This window comes from Scardinius erythrophthalmus (assembly GCF_964197995.2).
Source record: "Scardinius erythrophthalmus genome assembly, chromosome: 13".
Classification (NCBI taxonomy): Eukaryota; Metazoa; Chordata; class Actinopteri; order Cypriniformes; family Leuciscidae; genus Scardinius; species Scardinius erythrophthalmus.
The window spans coordinates 4,616,546-4,638,324 of NC_138233.1; the positions used below are offsets into that span (position 1 = coordinate 4,616,546).

The following is a 21,779-nucleotide window of genomic DNA, read 5'->3' on the forward strand; positions in this document are numbered from 1 at the left end:
CATATATAGGCTAAATATATTAGTATAATATATATATATATATTATCATACTAATATATAGTATGATAATATGTATATATATAAAGATAAAGATAGATATGTATATATGTATATATATGTATATATATATATATATATATATATACTGTGTATAAATGTGTGTGTATACATATATATGTATGCATCACATTTGTTTTTATTATGTATTTAGTATTAATATATTATTATAGATGTAGAAAATGCATTTTAATAATACCGTAAATAAATATATTTTTTATTTTTAAAGTCAAATAATTATTAAAGAATTAGAAAAAATATTATTCTAATAAAATAATATAAATATAAGATAAATTATTTGCAATTATGCACATTATTTGTAATCACATTATATCATTTGTATTATATCATATATTAATATGATTACATTAGCCAAAAGATTTTCAGAGATATTAGCTATAACAAAAATGGATGTCTCTTGGGATATAATGGCACATATTATTGTTTGTTTGTTTGCTCTCTCTTTTTCTGTGTTCACTGTATCTGCAGCTCATAATAAGGTCTAAGCTGTGTTAAAACAGCTGAATATTTTATAGACTTTCACTGCACATGAGATTTTGAGGATTTTATCAAACACTTTAAAAGTACAAGCAAATCAACAAAGAAAAAGAGTAAAGAAAATTATTAGTATTTTATTCACTTTTGCTGCATAAGAGTATGTTGGTCTTGCAACACTGTTGTGCAATTCACAGAATTAACAGTGAGTTTAATCTGAAAAATAGTGATTCTGATTCGATGATTAGTTGGATTCCTCGTCTCTCTCAGTCTTTGGTGGCGTAGAAAAGCCCCCAGCGTTGGTCTCCGGTCTCACAGCGCTGCAGTTTTTCTGTCCATCCCTTCACAATGGCATCATAGTCATCCTTAGAGAACTCCTGTGGAGGAGACAGCGATCACAAGAGCTCTATGTGTGCATGACATTCCCAACAATATTCAGACAAACTTGCTAAACTCGTTTTTAATGACTGTAGTTTTTATTTACAGTGATTAAAACCGAGTGAAATAAAAGGGGAACTAAAATATTTCCTCCACATTCTGCATGCAAATGTGAGATTGTCAATGTAATGCAGACGTTGCATGAGCATATACTGTAAGTGTGTGTGTGTGTGTGTTTACCTGTATAAACTCCTCTTTCATCTCCTCGGCTCTCTGCAGTTCAGTCTTTATCACCTGAATAAATTGGTCTGTCCTGTCCTCTGCGCGAACATTACTGAATCCCACCTCGCTCAGGAACTGAAAAACACACAAATACACTCAATATTATCATAGTCATGGTGCATTAACAAGCTTTTTGTTCCTGTGCCACTGCTGCTTCAATGTACTGTATATGTAATGAGTGATTATAATCAAGATATTAATCAATATTTTTCCTTCTAAATATCAAATGAGTTAAATGACTTCTCTGGAGATTTTACTTTGTTATAGAAGTTACCAGTGTGATCACTGAAATGTGACCCTGGATCACGTCACCATTCTCGAGTCTCACGGGTATATCTGTGGCAATAGCCAACAATACATTGTACGGGTCAAAATGATCCATTTTTCTTTTATGCCAAAAGTCATTAGGATATTAAAGATCATGTTCCATGAAGATATTTTGTCAATTTCCTACTGTAAATATATAAAACATGTATTTTTGTGAGTGAATGCTGCACAATCGCCAACATAAATGAACAACTTTAAAGGAGATTTTCTCAATGTTTAGATTTTTTTGCACCCTCAGATTCCAGATTTACAATAGTCGTATCTCGACCAAATATTGCCCTATCCTAACAAACCATACGTCAATGGAAAGCTTATTTATTCAGCTTTCAGATGATGTATCAATCTCAATTTAAAAAAAAAAGACCCATGTGATTGGTTTTGTGGTCCAGGGTCACAAATGTTCTTTTCATGTATTCTCTAATGTCTATTTGATATCTGAATGCAGTAACAGTGCTTGCTTATTCAGCCCGGCTTCCAGAAATGAAATAGGGATTTGTTTTGTGTTTGAGAAAGGTCTTCAACGTGTTAAAACATATAGGGGTCATTGAAGCCAATAGTTTAAGCGACCATTTCTCAGGTAAAGCCTTACTTTACAGTTAGACTAAAGTTTCCTATCCTTGAGAGAAAGAACGCATTATCTTGATGTTTTGAGAGGACTCTCCTGTTTGTAGTTAGAGCCTGGCCAAATCCAACCTTGGAAAAGCTGCGTGTCGGTGTGTGTGTGTTAGTCTTCTTGGTTACAGGTTAAGGAACCACTGGCATTGTTGGAGATTGACTGAGTTGTTGTTTTGGACATGCTGGCGTCCAGCAACCCAAATCTGACACCTGCAAGGTCACGACGTGCCTAACTTCAGAGTCCGAGTGTCAGCCGCATAATCCATGGAGATATGCTTCAGAAAATTACTATGTTTATCTTTTTCTTAGCCAAAGAGAATCATTCAACCTGAAGTCAAAATGATTTGATTTTTCCTTTATGCCAAAAATCATTAGGATACTAAGAACAGATCATGTTACATGAAGATATTTTGTAAATGTCCAACCGTAAATACATAAAACATGTATTTTTGTGAGTGAATGCAGCACAATCGCGAACATAAATGAACAACTTTAAAGGCGATTTTCTCAATGAAGTGATTTTTTTGCACCCTCAGATTCCAGATTTTCAAATAGTCGTATCTCGACCAAATATTGTCCTATCAATTTAAAAAAATGACCCATGTGACTGGTTTTGTGGTCCATGGTCACATTTGTAAGTGGCTTTGGATAAAGGCGTCTGCTAAATGACTAAATGTAATGGTATAAACGCTATAAACAGCAGTCTCTATCATGCCTCATGAGGCCAGTCGAGTGAAGTTTACATGCACAGCTCCTTTACTCCCACCGACCTAAACCTCACTCCCATGCGGATCATGGCAACAAATGTAACCCCTCCAGTTAAACTCGACCCGGCACGAGAGGCGGGCGCGCTAACAAGAGACTAGTGCGCTTCTTGAGGTCAAGCTCTCACTAGCTTGCCTTCATTACATCTAACAGATATCATCAATATTACATAATAGATCAATCCTAATTCCCAACATAAGCAAGCTGCTATGATTTAATTAGGTCTGTACTTGTGTATCCCGTGCCCCACCTGTCCGTATCTCTGAGGTGTGTAGAGAATATATCCCCTCTGGTTGACGTAATCCTGAAACGCTGGAGTCCAGGGCTTCTCTCCACAGCAATAGTCACTGATCAGCAGCTTACCGCCCGGCTTCAGCCATGACTGAAAAACACATGCAAACACACGTTAAAGCAATAGTTCAATCTGTTATCATGGACTCCTATGAAAATACAGGATTTGTCCATTAGAGGGCAGACCATGCACATTCAATTTGCCTCTACTCTTATTTTGCATGTCAGCTTATATCATTGCATTTGCTTTTTTTGGATACTATCCACTATAGATCAATACAAACACAAAAGGCTTGTTAACTATAAGTAATGTGTCATCTCATTTGAGGCCTCTTAGTAAAAAATTAAGGAGGCTCAAGATGATGTTAACTGTTTAAACACTGAAACATTGAACACCTACACACACATATTCACCGGAACTCACACAAACACACAAACACCTGCTACCGACTGACAGTACATTTACACATGCAGATTATCATTTGCATGTCCTCATACATACACACACACACACACACACACACACACACACACACACAAGTATTATGCATGCACACAAACAAACACATGCTACTTCTAAAACATACAAAGTCACAGGCATGAAAACATGCACCCAAGCACCAGTTTACCTGTGTGAACACTCACGTAAAATTTTCTGAAGAGGTCAAGTTTGTCCCTGATGTGCAGAATCGTGTCTCTGCTGTAAACCACATCAAACGCGGCGTCAGGAAACCTTCTTTTTGTGGCATCCGACACCTCAAACTGCACCTGCAGAGGAAGGACAAAGTTAATCTGCTATCAGGAAGTGCAGAACGAAAGCTGTCCCAGAATGCAGCTCTGTTCATTCTCAAAGCTAGACGTATTTTAAAATTGAACAAAAGAAAAAAACATGTTTTAAAATAGATTTTTACATTTCCTGCCATAATGCTAAAGTGTTGCTATGCAGTTACTAAGCTGTTCTGAGTAGTTTGATAGGCTTGCTGTGGTTGCTAGGATATTCTGGGTGGTTGCCAGTGTGTTGTATTGCAGTCGCTAGATTGTTATAAGTGGTTGCTATGGTGTGATGGGTGGTTTCCAGGGTGTTACTATGCAGTTGTTCGGAGTAGTTTGTTGCACTTTTCTATGTAGTTACTAGGATATTCTGGGTGGTTGCTAGGGTGTTGCTATGCAGTTGCTAGGTTGTTAAAGCTGATTGCTAGGGTGTTGAGAGTGGTTGCCAGGGTGCAGTTGCAAAGCTGTTCTGAGTAATTTGTTGCCTTTGCTATGCAGTTACTAAGGTGTCCATGTGGTTATCTTGCTATGCAGTTGCTGAGCTGTTTTGAGTAGTGTGTGTGATTTGCTGCAAGGTTGCTAGGGTGATCTGAGTGGTTGCCAGAGTGTTGCTATGCAGTTAATAAGCTGTTTTGAGTAGGGTATTTTGCCTTAGCTATGTGGTTGCTAGGGTGTTGTGGGTGGTTACCAGGGGGTTGGTAGGTTGTTATAGGTGGTTGTTATGGTGTGATGGGTGGTTTCCAGGATGTTACTATGCAGTTGTTCTGAGTAGTTTGTTGCACTTTGCTATGTAGTTACTAGGATACTCTGGGTGGTTGCTAGGGTGTTGCTATGCAGTTGCTAGGTTGTTATAGCTGATTGCTAAGGTGTTGTGAGTGGTTGCCAGGGTGCAGTTGCAAAGCTGCTCTGAGTATTTAGTTGCCTTTGCTATGCAGTTACTAAGGTGTCCATGTGGTTATCTTGCTATGCAGTTGCTGAGCTGTTTTGAGTAGTGTGTGTGATTTGCTACAAGGTTGCTAGGGGGATCTGAGTGGTTGCCAGAGTGTTGCTATGCAGTTAATAAGCTGTTTTGAGTAGGGGTTTTTGCCTTAGCTATGTGGTTGCTAGGGTGTTGTGGGGTGGTTACCAGGGGGTTGGTAGGTTGTTATAGGTGGTTGTTATGGTGTGATGGGTGGTTTCCAGGATGTTACTATGCAGTTGTTCTGAGTAGTTTGTTGCACTTTGCTATGTAGTTTCTAGGATACTCTGGGTGGTTGCTAGGGTGTTGCTATGCAGTTGCTAGGTTGTTATAGCTGATTGCTAAGGTGTTGAGAGAGGTTGCCAGGGTGCAGTTGCAAAGCTGTTCTGAGTAATTTGTTGCCTTTGCTATGCAGTTACTAAGGTGTCCATGTGGTTATCTTGCTATGCAGTTGCTGAGCTGTTTTGAGTAGTGTGTGTGATTTGCTGCAAGGTTGCGAGGGTGATCTGAGTGGTTGCCAGAGTGTTGCTATGCAGTTAAGAAGCTGTTTTGAGTAGGGTTTTTTGCCTTAGCTATGTGGTTGCTAGGGTGTTGTGGGTGGTTGCCAGGATGTCACTATGCAGTTGTGAAGCTGTTTTGAGTAGTGTGTGTGATTTGCTACAAGGTTGCTAGGGTGATCTGAGTTGTTGACAGAGTGTTGCTATGCAGTTAAGAAGCTGTTTTGAGTAGGGTTTTTTGCCTTAGCTATGTGGTTGCTAGGGTGTTGTGGGTGGTTGCCAGGGTGTCGCTATGCAGTTGTGAAGCTGTTCTCTGTAGTTGTTTGCCTTTGCTATGTGGTTGCTAGGGTGTTATGGGCGGTTTCCAGAGTGTTGTTATATATTGGGTAAAAAAACTCAACTTACTAATGGGAGTTTCTCTGTGACGGCTCTCTCCATGGCGATCTCCACCATGTTTGAGGAAAGGTCCATCCCCAGAACCTCAGCTCCAAAGGTCTGTCATTAAAACGGATAGTCAGTAATTAATCGTGTCACGGTGATCAGAAACAGCAGCTGTGAATGATCATGTGCAAGTAGCACAAATGAGTAATTTGTGTTTGATAACATTTACGTTTCTAGAAAGTTTAAAGGTCCCGAGGAAAGTGGACTGTTTAAATGAGCATGAAACACGATCTGTGGCAACACATAAACCCATCACATGTCAACCTTTGGCTCACCTTGGCCATGTAGAAATCTCCACCTCCAATCCCACAGCCGACATCTAGAACCTTCTGTTCTGCGGTCAAGTTCAGCATATCAACAAACTCCTGATGGGTTACAGATTAATATATCAACGATATCAACACTGAGAATGCAGTTCTCCACTGATATCCAAAGGAAAATTTAGGTTGGTATCACTGATCTAGAGTGGATATGGAAGTTTAGTTACTCTTTCTGAAAATTATATAGTTGCTCCAGTAGGTGGCGACAAGTGACCGTATTGTATGTGAGTCAATTATAAATTAATTCAAATTATTTGTTCAAAAACTCTCATTCATTAATTCGGGGATGAAACAAGTGACTATGTATGAACGAGTCCTTGAATCATTTATTTGACAGAGCCGTTTAAAAGCGCTGATTCATTCAGGAACGAAACAAGTGGCTGTTTTAAAGAACGAGTCATTGAATCATTCATTTATCCGCAATTCGTTAGAAAACACAGATTCATTTAGGAAGGAAACCAGTGGCTGTCTAAATTATTCATTGAATCATTCATTCAACCGAGTAGTTCAAAACAAAGATTCATTTAGGCGGTTGGCTGCATCCGAAATCGTATACTCTCTTGAGTAAGAACTTATTTGATCAAGTAATTACTTCACGACCGCTACCCGTGATTAATAATCAAGGATAAGCATTCCTACATAAATCATTTCTGTATTCAATGAGTTATTCAAATATACTTTTAATTAAATGTTTGCTGAGTGTTAACCAGCTGCTTTTAGGTACATTCTGATGTGACCCTCAACATGTCCCTTTCACTTCTATTCTATTCTAGTTATAAAAAATAAATAAAAAATTAACATGTACTGCTTTAGATTAAACTGAGAAGGGTCATAGCACTTGCATATTGTTGTCCTACTGTTAGTTTAACTGCTTCTATTGTTCTCATTTGTAAGTCGCTTTGGATAAAGGCGTCTGCTAAATGAAAAAATGTAAATGTGTTGCCTATATATCTGTTTCTAGCTGACGAGTTAAGGTTACAAGGGTCCAACTATATGTGACTTCACCTGATTTACAGAATTACAGTACCTCTTTCATGTGTATTTCTCTAGAAACTAAAGTGAATAGTATCTGTACTTCTTCCTAAGGAGGGAATGTATTATCAGTATGTTTTGGTGGTTTGTCCTGATGATAGCTAGCTCAGGCTCTCTTCAACCTTGAAGAAACTGCGATTCTTTCATGCTTTTGTGTGTGCGTTGGATGTTCTGTGCAGGTCTTGTATACAGTAGGAGCTATGGGACACTTCGGCATGCAAAAACAGACCCGAAGACGCCTTTCTCCAACCTCTGAGGTCACCGTAGACCTAAATCTAGGAATCGTGCGACAACTTTCTTGACTAATGGTGACATACTCTTCTGTCTATCCATGTGTGGAAATTTGCTTAGACTATATGTGTTCTTAGCCAATAAGAAACTGCAACCTGAAGTTAGGACGTAGCTTAGGCCTTGGTGTCACGAGGACACACAGGAAAATAGGTAGATCCAAAAGCAGTGTGATGGTAATGATTTATTAAAGCGTAATCCAATTCGTCGTCATCCAGGCAAGGTTCAAAATCCATGTTAGCAATCCAAAATACAAAACAATAAACAAAACAAGAACAGACTAGAAACAGACCTCAGAAGTGTGGTGACAATATATGACGACTCCGTGACATGGACTGAAACAGACAGGATATTTATACACAGAACCTAAACAATGTAATGGGAAACAGCTGCGTGCAATGATGAGTGATGAGAACAGACAAAGGATCGTGGGAAATGCAGTTCCAGAATGAATGGTGACAGTAAGGGAGAGAGACCTCTAGTGGACACCCGGGGAAACACAAACCAGACACTGTGACATAACCCCCCCTCTACGGAGCGGCTACCAGACGCTCCACGACAAGAAACAAAAACCAACAAAAGTCCAGGAGGGAGGTGGAACGGTGGAGGATCAGGGGGGAGGGATGGAGGGCCAGGACCATGGAAGGGAATGGAAACATGGGGTGACGGTTTAGCCGGCGGCCAGGGCGAAGCAGATAGTCCGTCGGGTGGCTAGGGCGAAACAGACGACCCATCAGGCAGCCAGGGTGGAGACGACCCCTCGGGCGGCCATGGCGGAGACGACCCTTCGGGTAGCCATGGCGGAGACGACCCCTCGGGCGACCACGGAACAGGACACCGGCTGCTCAGGAACAGACCCCGGCTCAGGAATAGGAACTGACACCTGCTCAGGAACAGGAACAGAAACCGGCTCAGGAACAGGACCCGGCTCAGGAACAGACACTGGTTCAGGAATAGACACTGGCTCAGGAACAGATACGGACACCTGCTCAGGAACAGGAATAGACACCGGCTCAGGAACAGGACCCGGCTCAGGAACAGACACTGGTTCAGGAATAGACACTGGCTCAGGAACAGATACGAACACCTGCTCAGGAACAGGAACAGACACGGGCTCAGGAACAGACACGGGCTCAGGAACAGACACGGGCTCAGGAACAGTCACGGGCTCAGGAACAGACACGGGCTCAGGAACAGACACGGGCTCAGGAACAGACACCGGCTCAGGAACAGACACCGGCTCAGGAACAGACACCGGCTCAGGAACAGACACCGGCTCAGGCTCAGGAACAGACACAGGCTCGACGGCGGCCATCTTGTCAGGGGACACAGGCTCGGCTGCGGCTATCTTGTCTGGAAACACTGGCTCGGCAGTCATGACCTAAACAGTCTCTGGATCGGCAGACGGGACCTGAACAGTCTCTGGATTGGCAGACGGGACCTGAACAGTCTCTGGATCAGTGTGAGTCTTGAAGCTGACTTCTGCTGATGAAAATGCAAACTATCTTCAGTAAAACTTTTCTTCAATTTATTATAATTCTGACTCCGGGTCTTCTTTAAAACATCTGGTCCTTGGGTCCTAAACTGTTACCCCCTAACAGTCATTGAATCATTAATTTATCCGCAATTCGTTAAAAAACACTGTCTCATTTAGGAAGGAAAAAAGCGGCTGGCTGTCTTAATTATTCACTGAATCATCCATTCCACTGAGTAGTTCAAAACAAAGATTCATTCAGGCGGTTGGCTGCGTCCGAAATTGTATACTTTCTTAACTAGGTACTTATTTTGAATAAGTTATCACTTCACGACCACTAAAAAAGTTTGTTTTGTATAATATGAGTGTGTGTAGTATGAATGTAATCTGGACATACTACATTCGCCATGTTTCATTATCATGTGACCTACCAGAGTCAATTACGTCGCTTCACTGCCGAAAGTTACATAGTTGCTCCACTAGGTGGTGACAAATTAATGTATTGAATGTGAATCAATTATTGATTCATGTGTGTTTGTCTACATTGGCATTGTTGTTCTAATCATGTGACCTACCAGCGTCAGTTGCGTCGATTCTCATTCCAAAAGTTACACAGTTGCTCCAGTAGGTGGCGACGAGTGACTGTATTGTGTGTGAGTCAATTACTACAAGTCCTCTCACGTGGCCTCATGGGATCGCATGCACAGTTCAGAATCTCAGTGGTCAACTTTTTACCTACTCTTCTCTTTTATGAGTACTATTAGACATACTTTTGTGACATACTGTGTTTCGCCTTCTATATAGTAGTAGGGAAGTATGCGATTTCGATGCAGCCACTGTCATTGCATGATTCGATCACCTGATTTGTTAAAAATTCCTATTCCTTCATGAATGAAACTGTATGAATGAGTCGTTGAATCATTCATTAAACAATTTGTTGAAAATGAATCATTCAGGAACAAATGTTGCTCGGTGTTACAACGGCGTTGCTGTGGCTTTGTTTGCAACAAACAAAGTAAGTGGAAATATTGTATCAAAAATCAACTTTACATCTTGCTGAACTGTAGTATGTATGTATGAATTTTATTTCTTCCCATGACTCTTTTGATGATGTATGACCTTGGTGGTGCTGAGTCCGCCTGTGCTGACGAACCCAGAGCCGAAAATCTTCTCGTAACGCAGTATTTCTCGTCTGGTGTACTGCTTGCTATACAGGAACTGCTGTAACGTGGAAAAGCCGCCCTGATGCTGATCTACCACATCACGACGGGCTTTCTGCATGAGCCAGCACAACTGGTTCTGGTTCTTCTTCATCTGTAACAAAAACAAGGAAGTTTGGTAACACTTTATTTTATAGTGTCCTTGTTACATATGTTACATATACATGTACATAATTACATGCATCTAACCCTCAACCAAATCCTAATTACCCTGACTCTATAGTAAGTACATGTAGTTGATTAATATTACTCAGTACTTAAATATATAATTACACTGACACTGACATTCTTCACTTCCTGCTCAGCTACTGTTCGGACACTCTTGCATACTGCTCTGTGCTTTGCTCTATCGCTTTTACATTTTATTTCCTAGTTTTTTATATTTTATTTCCTTTTTATCACCTAATTTTAACTTCAGCAAATCAGCACAGTGCTCATAAGACAAAGTTTGGATTACTACAAAAACGCAGAATTCTTTTACCCGACCAGCTTACATTCCGGGAAAGGAAAACACAACTGCCTACAAGGATAAGAGAAAATGCCTCTTCTGGTTCAAGAATCTACTTGCTGCACTAACTGTCACAGACTTTTACAAAGGATTGCAGTTCTTGAAACAAAAGTTACTTACGGGACCACCAAACCAGACGGAGCACACAACAGAGCTTCGTCATGGACACCCTCAGCATATAGCCGGTGAGTCCCATGAAACTAGTGCTCCTCGACAGGTGGAGAAACGAGCCGATCGACTTACAAATCGATGGCACAAACAGAGTGAGACCCAAAGGCACTCGAGACATCAGATTGTCACGAGCATCGCATATTGATGCAGTAGTATCCTCTACCCCAGACACAGCTCTGACAAGGATTTCAAACACTGGTCTCCTACCACCGCCTATACATCTTGAGAACAGATTTGAAGTACTAATGAATGTAAATGAGGAATCCCCAAACGTGAATGTGATAGGGCTGTGCCGGTAAACTTGACAACCGCACCACCGCGGTTGTAAAGCGCCACCGCGGTGGCTGAGTAGTACCGGCGGTGTTTTGCCTAAAAAAAATGTTTGTATATGAATGCTGTTTTACATTAATATTATGACACACAAAGCTTTGTTTACAAAAGAAATAATAGGTTTAGCAATTAAATGTTATATCGCAGCCATGGAAAAGTTTGAATTCATGACGAATGAGAGAGTTGTAGCCTACGTGAGACCATAAACTTAAGCTTTGTCGGCTTTAAATTCTGGTTTGCGATCTGGTCACCCGATTATTAGCGAATTTAAAAATATTCCATTAGTTATTCCTTATAGAAAGCTTGAATTATCTACTTTTAAACAAAACAATTCAAAACGAAAATAAACCGACTAGCATTATGTTTTCCATATAAGTGTGCATTTCTCATCGTCAACTTCATCTTTGCAGCTCGACACTGACACACACACACGCACACAAAACACTTTATTAATAAACAATTCAAATGTCTCCTTGCTATATTTGACACGTACATAATCATTACTTTTGCCGGTTCTTTGTGACAGCTGTTATGTGCGTTATTTGCAGCACTGCGTCACCCTCCGGTTACATGAACGCGTCACCACTGCATCAGCACCAGAGCATGGAGATTTTATTTTAGAGAATGATCGCACAACAGACATTAGAACATTAGATATTCTATAATTAAATCAACTAATCGAATATTCAAAAATCGTGACTCATCCCTGCATGGAATCTCTTTTTTCTTTTCCCATATCTTCACTCGCGTCTCACCCAAAGACGCGTTAAACGTTTCTTCCTTTGTTCGCTTTTAGGTCGATTATTTTCGTATTCTTTACTGTGTTAAAGTAGAAAAACGCTGTAGGACAGATAGCCAACATTTTTACTTGTAAGTCAAATTATTTTTAACACAGTTTGTGCTTGTTAGACATATGATAATTGGTAAGGCGCGTCAAGTTCATTTTGTAAAGCGCGTTTCACACGCGCGGGTGATTTTAGTTTTGCTTTCTCTGGCAGCGCGCAAACAGCTTAAATGCCTTGCCCTTGTGGAAGATAAAATTCGCTCTTCATACCTTTTACTAGTAGAAAACATGAGGATATCAGAAACGAGATCGATGGTCTCTTTCCTGCTCGTGTCCACATCCCTCTCAAAGCGCAGAGCGGTAGGCTTTATCACGCGCCTTTGTGTGGAAAGTTTTTTTTTTTGTTTTTTTTTATAGATTCAACTTTATTATATTATGTAAGTTACCAGTATTTACTGATATTTATTTCAATGCTTTTCAGGCTTTAGTGTGTTGTTTCTTTTTTTTTTTTTTAACCCCCCCCCCCCCAACCACCGCAACACCGCCGGTATTTGGGTCCATTACTACCGCGGTGGTAAAAAACTGCCACCGTCACAGCCCTAGAATGTGATCGAACACAGACTTAATGGGCCAGTAGCTAATACTGATGCTAACTGGCGCTCAAGGTCGAGCAGACAGCGGCACTCAGCTCAGAGCGCAGCCGAGCCCAGGACTCTGATAGTGGGGGACTCCATAATCAGAAACATTAGCAGCAGGGACACAACTACGTGCTGCCTTCCACAAGCAACAACTTCTGATGTAAACAGGGAACTTCAGAACATTCTGATGAAACATAAGACTGCAAATCGACTCATCATTCATGTGGGGAAAAATGATATTCATAAAGAGCAGTCAGAACTCCTTAAGAAGGATTTCAATGAACTTTTTGAAACACTTAAAAGACTGAAAGTTCAAACATTCATCAGTGGACCTCTCCCAGCAAGAGGAACAAACAGGTTTTCACGGTTGCTTGGGCTTAATACGTGGCTGCAAAAAAACTGCAATATAAAAGGAGTGAACTTAATTGACAATTTCAATCTTTTCTGGAGTCAGAGACAACCGTTTCATCGGGATGGCCACCACCCAAACAAACTTGGTTCAAGAGTGCTAAAGGACAATATCTACTTCTCCCTCAATCATCCTTCTGCAGTGTGTGCCAATCCACTCAATATGAACGGCACACACACACCTGGACACAGTATGAATGAACACGGGACTTCACTTCAGCAGCAAAAGGGACATGCGGTTGACATAACACACAAGGACAATGATAACACCACTCCGCCACAACAACCTCTGCTCACGGACACAATCTCAGCTGAGCCCTGCCCACATAGCTCACCACAGACAGACACATCAGAACTGCTCCAAGATTCAGCACCCAAGGACGACTTCCTGGAAAACAGTCAGGGAAGCCAGGACAGCATATTACAGCCTCCGATAACACCAGAACAACAGCCCCTTTCACCAGACACGTTATCCCTCTCACCAGCATCTCCACTTCTGTGCTTCTCACAGAAAATGGAAGAACTGGTGTGTGCTGGAACCAAACTATCCCACTCTTTTGCTGCAAGCCCCCAGATACCAACCAAAAACTGGCAGGCACCTCAACCACCAAAGCCTGCGGGCCCAGCTTGCCCTCCCCCTCCTGTGAGAGCTCTTCGGCCTCTGCCACAACGCAAGGGCCCACACCCTCCTCCATCTACTCGAGGTGAACCAAAAACAACTGATACCAGCTCTCAGTGATATGTGTTGGGTCCCTACTATGATAACAGTAACTTTCCCAAATGTTTACAGAACAAGCGGGAACCCAGTGTGCCTGCATCTTTCTCTATTGCTGTTCTATTACAAGATAGAGAGTCAAAGGCCTTCAATAGCCGTACAGCAAACCCAACTAACCTGGTGCCTATTACACGTCAAACTAATATTGCTGTGGGGAAAAGTAAGTCTGTTAAGTTAGCACTTTTAAACATCCGATCACTTCAAAATAAATCACTTCTAGTCAATGACTTAATTACCACAAACAACCTGGATTTTATGCTTCTAAATGAAACCTGGATAGAAGACAGCTGCAGTGCAACAATCCTCAATGAAACATCCCCTCCTAACTTTACTTTTATGAGTGTCTGCAGAGCTGTTAAGAGAGGTGGGGGTCTAGCTGCTCTTTTTAAAGATATCTATCAATGTAAGCACATATCATTTGGGAATTACCTGTCTTTCGAATCTGGGTATTGTGTTAAAAGGTGCTCCACGCATTTTACTTTTTATTATCTACAGGCCTCCAAAATACTCTCCAGCCTTTGCTGAGGACTTTACAGAACTGTTATCAACAATTACCTCAGAGTTTGACTGTTTTGCCATTGCTGGAGATTTTAACATCCACATAGATAGTGCAGGAAACAATATGGCAAAAGAAATCAGAACTGTTTTAAAAACTTTTGATCTGACTCAGCATGTACATGGACCCACACACAATCGTGGACACACTCTAGATTTACTTATCAGTATGGGTCTAAACATTTCATCGATTGTTATTAAGGATGTAGCTCTGTCTGATCATTTCTGTATTTTCTTTGATATATTGATCTCTCCTGCCACTGAAGCTAGATCTGTGTCTGTCAAGAAGAGATGCGTAAATGAGAACATTAGTGTACTATTTATGAAGGCCATATCTTTAACACCAAGCATATCTGCAGACTCTGTTGATTTTGTCCTTGATTCTTTTAACTCAAAAGTTAAAAGTGTAATTGATGATATTGCTCCTGTTAAAGTTAGGAAGAAGAGTGGCAGACAAAAAGCACCTTGGAGAAACTCAACAGCAGTGCAAAATATGAAAAGACAATGCAGAAAAGCAGAGCACATGTGGCGGAACACAAAACTTGTAGTCCATTATAACATCTACGAAGACAGCATCCATGTTTTCAATATGGAACTAGGCAAAGCTAGACAGACTTTCTTCTCAAATATTATAAACAGTCATTTAAACAACACTCTTTGTACACTCTCTCAACTCTTTTTGCTACTGTAGAGAGACTGACAAACCCCCCAAGCCAGATTCCCAGTGAAATGCTCTCAGACAACAAGTGCAGTGAGTTTGCTTCTTTCTTCTCTGAGAAAATCAATAATATCAGAAAGGTGATCAGCACATCCTTGAGTTGCCCTGGGGTCAGACAGATCAAACCACCTGAGAAAGTAGTTACTATGTCTGATTTCAAAGAAATTGATGGCAAAATTTTGGAAGAAACCGTACAGCACCTTAAAACATCAACCTGCGCTCTTGACACACTTCCCACATCATTTTTCAAAAGTTTGTTAAACAGTTTAGAAGCAGATCTTCTAGAAGTGGTAAATGCCTCACTTCTCTCTGGGAGTTTTCCAAACTCCCTGAAAACTGCAGTTGTCAAACCCCTCCTGAAAAAGAGCAATCTGGATAAGACCATATTAAGCAACTATAGACTGATCTCAAATCTTCCTTTCATAGGCAAGATCATTGAAAAAGTTTTCTTCAATCAGCTGAACAAATTCTTAAGCTCGAATGGATACTTTGACAATTTTCAATCTGGTTTCCGACCACACCACAGCACAGAGACAGCGCTCATAAAGATAATAAACGATATTCGCTTAAATACTGATACAGGCAAATTATCAGTGCTGGTACTACTCGACCTCAGTGCTGCATTTGACACTGTCGATCACAACATACTTCTTGACAGGCTGGAAAACTGGGTGGGGCTTTCTGGGATAGTCCTAAAATGGTTCAGGTCATACTTAGATGGGAGAGGTTATTATGTGAGTTTAGGAGACCATAAGTCTGAGTGGACATCCATGACATGCGGAGTCCCTCAAGGCTCAATTCTTGCGCCACTCCTGTTCAACCTGTATATGCTCCCAATGAGCCAAATAATGAGAAAGAACCAAATTGCTTACCACAGCTATGCAGACGACACACAGATTTACTTAGCCCTATCGCCTAACGATTACAGCCCCATTGACTCCCTGTGCCAATGCATTGATGAAGTCAACAGTTGGATGTGTCAAAACTTTCTTCAGTTAAACAAAGACAAAACTGAAGCCATTGCATTTGGAAACAAAGATGAAGTTCTCAAGGTGAATGCATACCTTCACTCTAGGGGTCAAACAACTAAAAATCAAGTCAGGAATCTTGGTGTGACACTAGAGTCAGACCTTAGTTTCAGTAGTCATGTCAAACTAAATCAGCATACTATCATTTGAAAAATATTGCAAGAATTAGATGCTTTATTTCCAGACAAGACTTGGAGAAACTTGTTCATGCTTTCATCACCAGCAGGGTGGATTATTGTAATGGACTCCTCACTGGCCTTCCCAAAAAGACCATAAGACAATTGCAGCTCATACAGAACGCTGCCGCCAGGATTCTGAGCAGAACCAGAAAATATGAACATATCACACCAGTCCTCGGGTCTTTACACTGGCTCCCAGTTAAATTTAGGGTTGATTTTAAAGTATTATTACTGGTATATAAATCATTCAATGGCCTAGGACCTCAATACATTGCAGATATGCTCACTGAATATAAACCCAACAGATCACTCAGATCATTAGGATCATATCAGCTAGAAATACCAAGGGTTCACTCTAAACATGGCGAGTCCGCTTTTAGCTATTATGCCAGCCGCAGCTGGAACCAGCTTCCAGAGGAGATCAGACGTGCTCCTATACAGTAGTCACATTCAAATCCAGACTCAAAACACATCTGTTTAGCTATGCATATTCATTTACTGAATGAGCACTGTGCCGCTGTTCGTCTGACTGTTTGTACTGTACTGTACTGTATTTTATTTAATTTTTCTAAACTGTTTTAATTATTCTTATTTCTTGAAATGTGCTATATAAATAAACTTGCCTTGCCTTGACACCTTGAGTTTCATTTCAGTTTTTTTTTATACAGAGTTTTGATTACAGTTTGGCGATGACTGACTGGTTTACCTTCACATAGGTCTGAACTGTTTTGCTGAGCACCATGTCAAAGCCGTAGTATTTCTTTTCCGTCTTCTCTGATTCGTCCAGCAGCACTGACGTCATCAGATGGTTATACTGAGCAGGACTTCTGTAGTGCGTGGGGTCAAAATCTCGCTTGATGTCACCTGTGAAGGTCAAGACAAACATTTACACCTGTAGAAATACTCTAACGTCTAGAAATATTAAAACCAATAATGAAAGTGATTAATAAATGCATGCTATTCCAAAGAAATATGTTCATCCTCATAATCTTTTATCAAAAAGCAATTATTTCACCATACAATCAGTTCCCGATTGATAAAATCACGCCCTGCCCTATATTTTACCCCTGTTTTAGTCTCCAATAATGATAATATAGTGTTTATATCAATGGCTATATAAATAATATGGTTTGTTTGAGTAACTATAGGTTTCAGGAATATAGAGTTGTACTATTATTCTGATTTTTTTTTTACATTATAATAGAGAATAAGATAAGAAAATAGGAAATTTCACATCATTACCATGTAGTGTCAAACTACAGGACATTGTTTCTCTAACCTGATTGGTGGAAGCAGGACTCTCTGAAGAACAGGTAGCCGCCTGGGCGGAGCCAGCTGAGTAACTTCTCAACCAATGACTTCAGCTCCTGATCACTCAGATACATCAACAGCCAATTAGAGAACACCAGGTCAAAACTGAAACAGAAAATGTGTGTGTGTGTGTGTGTGTGTGTGTGTGTGTGTGTGTGAGAGAGAGAGAGAGAGAGAGAGAGAGAGAGAGAGAGAGAGAGAGAGAGAGAGAGAGAGAGAGAGAGAAAGATGGATGAAGTGATGGATGGATGGATGAATGAAGACATCAGATGAGAATCGATGGGATGTTTTTCTGTAGCTCATTTTTTAGACCCCATGAAATTAAACGTGGAATTGACCTACAGTATAATGCATGTCATTTAGCTCATCTATATGTAGTGTACAGCTCATATATGCACATTTACAATTTACTGGTTTTCTCTTTCAGGAAAATGGACTAAAATAACTGATTGCGTATTTAAATGTTTGTCTAATCAATGCTTTTTAGAATAAGAATGTCCTTTAATTGCCCCTGTTATGCTATTTTAAAGTTTCCTAATGTTGTTTCCTACAACAGGTTTACATGCATCCAAAGTCAAAAAACACTTTAATTTTCTCTTAATTTACATTGCAGCATCACCTCATTTCTCAGAGTCTGAAAACAGTTTGTTCGAAGATTCAGTCTCTCTAAACCCCTCCTTTCCACAATCCTGCTCTGCTCTGATTGGTCAGATGTCTCAATATGTTGTGATTGGTCTACTCTGATCTGATAGGTCAGAAGGCCCAGTCGGTTGTTATTGGACTACTCTGATTTGATTGGTCAAATGGCGTAGTCTGTTGTGATTGGTTCACCGCTTACAGCGCAAAGTCTGTAATACTTTTTTCTCTTTCTCTTTTAAAGGTTTAAAAAATTCTCTTTTTCAAAATATAGAGAGATTTTGGTCAAGTTTAAACTTTTTAAACAATTTTTTTCCCTGTCAACAATATTGCAAGTTGATAGTCATGGTTAGTGTTTAATGATGTCTGTGTCATCTCGTCAATGTCTCGTCTAATGGAAAAAAAATGTTGTTAACAAACAGTGTACAGTACAAACAGTTTATTTTACAGTGTCTTTGTTACATATGTTACATGTACTTACCATAGTAATAACAGTAATTTATGCATAATTGCATGTAATTAACCCTCAACCAAATCCTAATCCTACCCTAACCCTATAGTAACATGTAGTTAATTAATATTACTCAGTACTTAAATATATAATTACAGTGTAACAATGACACTTTAAAATAAAGTGTAACCCTTTTTTTGTCATAGTTTTCGTTAATGAAATGAATCTCTCTAAATTCTCTCTCTCTCTCTCTCTCTCTCTCTCTCTCTCTCTCTCTCTCTCTCTCTCTCTCTCTCTCTCTCTTAGCAGTGTTTAGAAGGCTGAATATATTCATGTTTTGCTGAAGTGTTTTTCTCTCACCTGTGTTTAGGGAAGTCCAGCTTTGTGACGTCGGCTTGGATGAACTCAGCGTTGCCCAGGTGACTGTTTTCCTCTCTATTCTTTTCCACAAACTTCTCCATGAAGTCCACAGCGGTCACGTGATGGGCCTTCCCAATGAGGTGACGCGTGTACCGACTAAAAAGAGCAAAGGTCATGATAACAATGGAGCAAATAAAGCGTGCTTAAAAGCTTAGTACTGGTCAAGGAACAGATCAACACAAGATTTGTCCTCACAATTTAAATTTGATTCGATTTTCATCCGATTTCCATCATTCTCATTTGACTACGAGAATCTCAGTATATTCACCAGCACATTAAGTTTTATTGTCGCATATAATTGTACACTGTAAAAATAGTTTTTCTAATATATTTTACAGGAAAGCATCATTTCAGTTTTTTTACTTCAAAATTTCACGTTTAATTAAATGTATTACTTGCTGAAGTGACTTAATTTTTTGAGCGAAAATAGTTTTTACACCAATTTTATTACAGTGTATTCTTTTATACATACAATTGGCTCTGTGACAAATTGATTTTCAATTTCCTCATTGTAAATTAAATAACTAAATGTAAATAATTCCACACATATGATGACCTCAAATAACAAAGAAATCAGATGGAAATTTAAGAGTCTATTTTGGTTTAAAATTAAATATGTTATTAAACCTGTCAAGAACATGTCATACATCTCAATATTAAAATAAAATGTATTTATTTATTTTTAAGAAATGTTACATTGTGATTTTTTTTATGACCATAAAATACAATTTCCCTCATTCCTGGAAAGGAATTATGTGATAAATTAAGATAAAAATTATATATTTTTTTGTAAATACATCTTTGATATCTTGTAAATATTAAGTATAATAGTTAATAAGTTTGTTTTTGTTGTAGTTTTTGAATCTCATGAGAATAACCACAGCATTGAGAATAATGTTTCTACAAAAATGACGCAGCACAACTGTTTTCAACATTGATAATAATCAGAAATTTTTCTTGAGCAGCAAATCAGCATATTAGAATGATTTCTGAAGGATCATGTGATATACCTTTGATATATTGTATAAGGAATTTGTTGCATTGATTTGTTGCAATTTTGTGCCGAAATAATGTTACAATACAAAAAGTTTTCTTTATGCAAAAGATAATTTCCTATTCTTTTTATGTCAGGGTGACATAAGATTCTGGGTGTGTTCGTACGGTTGGTCTAATCGAATGTGATCACTGACCCAATTCCAGCACCAAGCTCCAGCACATCAGAGCCAGCCAGACAGGGGAGCATGGAGAGGATCTCCGGCAGCTCGTGTTGGGTCAGTTCCTGCGCGTTCGAATCCAGCATCATCTTCTCTACTGTTGCCGACTTCGAATGTTCCTTCCAGAACTCCATCATCTTGTTCCTCTCAGTTTCTGTGGAGGCAAAGCAGGTACACTGTAAACAATTATTGTTGGTTTAACTTAAAAAAGTAAGTTACGTGGTTGCCTTACAATTTTGAGTTCATTGAAATATTTGAGTAAATACAGTGAAGGAAATTGGTTTCATTAATTGAAACTCAAAATATTATGCTATGAACCACATTAATTATCTAAGTTGATTTGACAATTGATAAAAAGTTGTGATAACAAATCATGAAAATATATTTTTATACAGTGTAGGGATGCTGAGGATGTTTCGATGATTTTCTATTCATGCTTATACCTTTACAAAAATTGACTATAGTAATTCTGCAGATCGTCAATGCATGTTTGTAGTGAAGTTTGAGTAAATTATGTATTAAACAAGTGTTAAATAAAACTTGCACTAATTGGTTTTTTTTATTTAACGTTTACACATTTCCTTTGAAAGGGGTGATGAACTGAGAAATCTAATTTTCCTTGAGCTTTTGACATATAAGAGGTCATCATATTATAAGAATATCCTGTAAGTTTCAGAACTGAAAACGTCCTTGTTAGTCCAATAAAAGCTTTTATTGACACCAGGCACAGCGAACGACTCGTTTTTCAAAGTGGGGAACTATGACGACAAAGAGGATAAAACACCACCCCCGCAGAAGAAGATCAACGCCTACTTCCATAGATATCATATAAAGGCTAGATGGCTCGTCTGCGCTGCTGGCCAATGGAGCTCGACATCCGCACACGGCGGCCATCTTACGACAGGGTGCTCGCTCACTCATAACATGGTGCATGTACTTTTAAATAACCATAACTTGCTCAATTTTCTACCGATTTTCAAACGGTTTGGTTTGTTATAAACGTCAGAGATGTAGCTATTATACTGCATACATATGAATAATTATGTTCAAAATGTTTAAGCATATGGGGCGCCGTTTGTAAAGCGGCTCACGCTGAAAATAACAGCAATATTTTGTCACATTTAGCTTCAAACAATGTTTAAAAAACTGGTATGAATTTTTGACGGTCACTTTTTACCACATTTACAACAATATTTGTCAACTTAGAGATATTTTAAATAGTTAAATCTAAATATTAAATGTTACACCTAAATGTTAAATGTTAAATCTAAATGCTAAATCTAAATCTAAATGTTAAATCTAAATCTAAATGTTAAATATAAATCTAAATCTAAATGTTAAATCTAAATATTAAATCTAAATCTAAATGTTAAATCTAAATGTTAAATCTAAATCTAAATGTTAAATCTAAATCTAAATATTAAATCTAAATCTAAATGTTA

General features: G+C 39.2%; 1 protein-coding gene across 1 annotated transcript; it reads right to left on the reverse strand.

Moving 5' to 3' along the window:
* Positions 1-671: 671 nt before the first annotated feature.
* On the reverse strand, positions 672-20,486 carry LOC308701358 (uncharacterized protein). The gene is made up of 11 exons (XM_081383610.1): positions 20,314-20,486; positions 19,064-19,219; positions 17,585-17,721; positions 17,012-17,169; positions 10,111-10,305; positions 6,153-6,242; positions 5,842-5,931; positions 3,856-3,978; positions 3,170-3,301; positions 1,171-1,287; positions 672-929 (listed from the first exon to the last, which is right to left on the reverse strand). Exons 1-11 carry the CDS (start codon positions 20,472-20,474, stop codon positions 819-821), a joined length of 1,470 nt encoding a protein of 489 aa, XP_081239736.1. The 5' UTR covers positions 20,475-20,486; the 3' UTR covers positions 672-818.
* Between the last annotated feature and the right edge of the window lie 1,293 nt (positions 20,487-21,779).

Excerpts from the sequence above, each read along its gene's own strand:
- LOC308701358 (XM_081383610.1), bottom strand. The coding sequence starts at position 20,474 with ATGATGGAGTTCTGGAAGGAACATTCGAAGTCGGCAACAGTAGAGAAG. Across the intron at positions 6,243-10,110 it reads GCGGACTCAGCACCACCAAG|GAGTTTGTTGATATGCTGAA; the intron begins GTCATACATCAT and ends GTAACCCATCAG. Across the intron at positions 3,979-5,841 it reads TCACAGAGAAACTCCCATTA|GTGCAGTTTGAGGTGTCGGA; the intron begins GTAAGTTGAGTT and ends CTTCCTCTGCAG.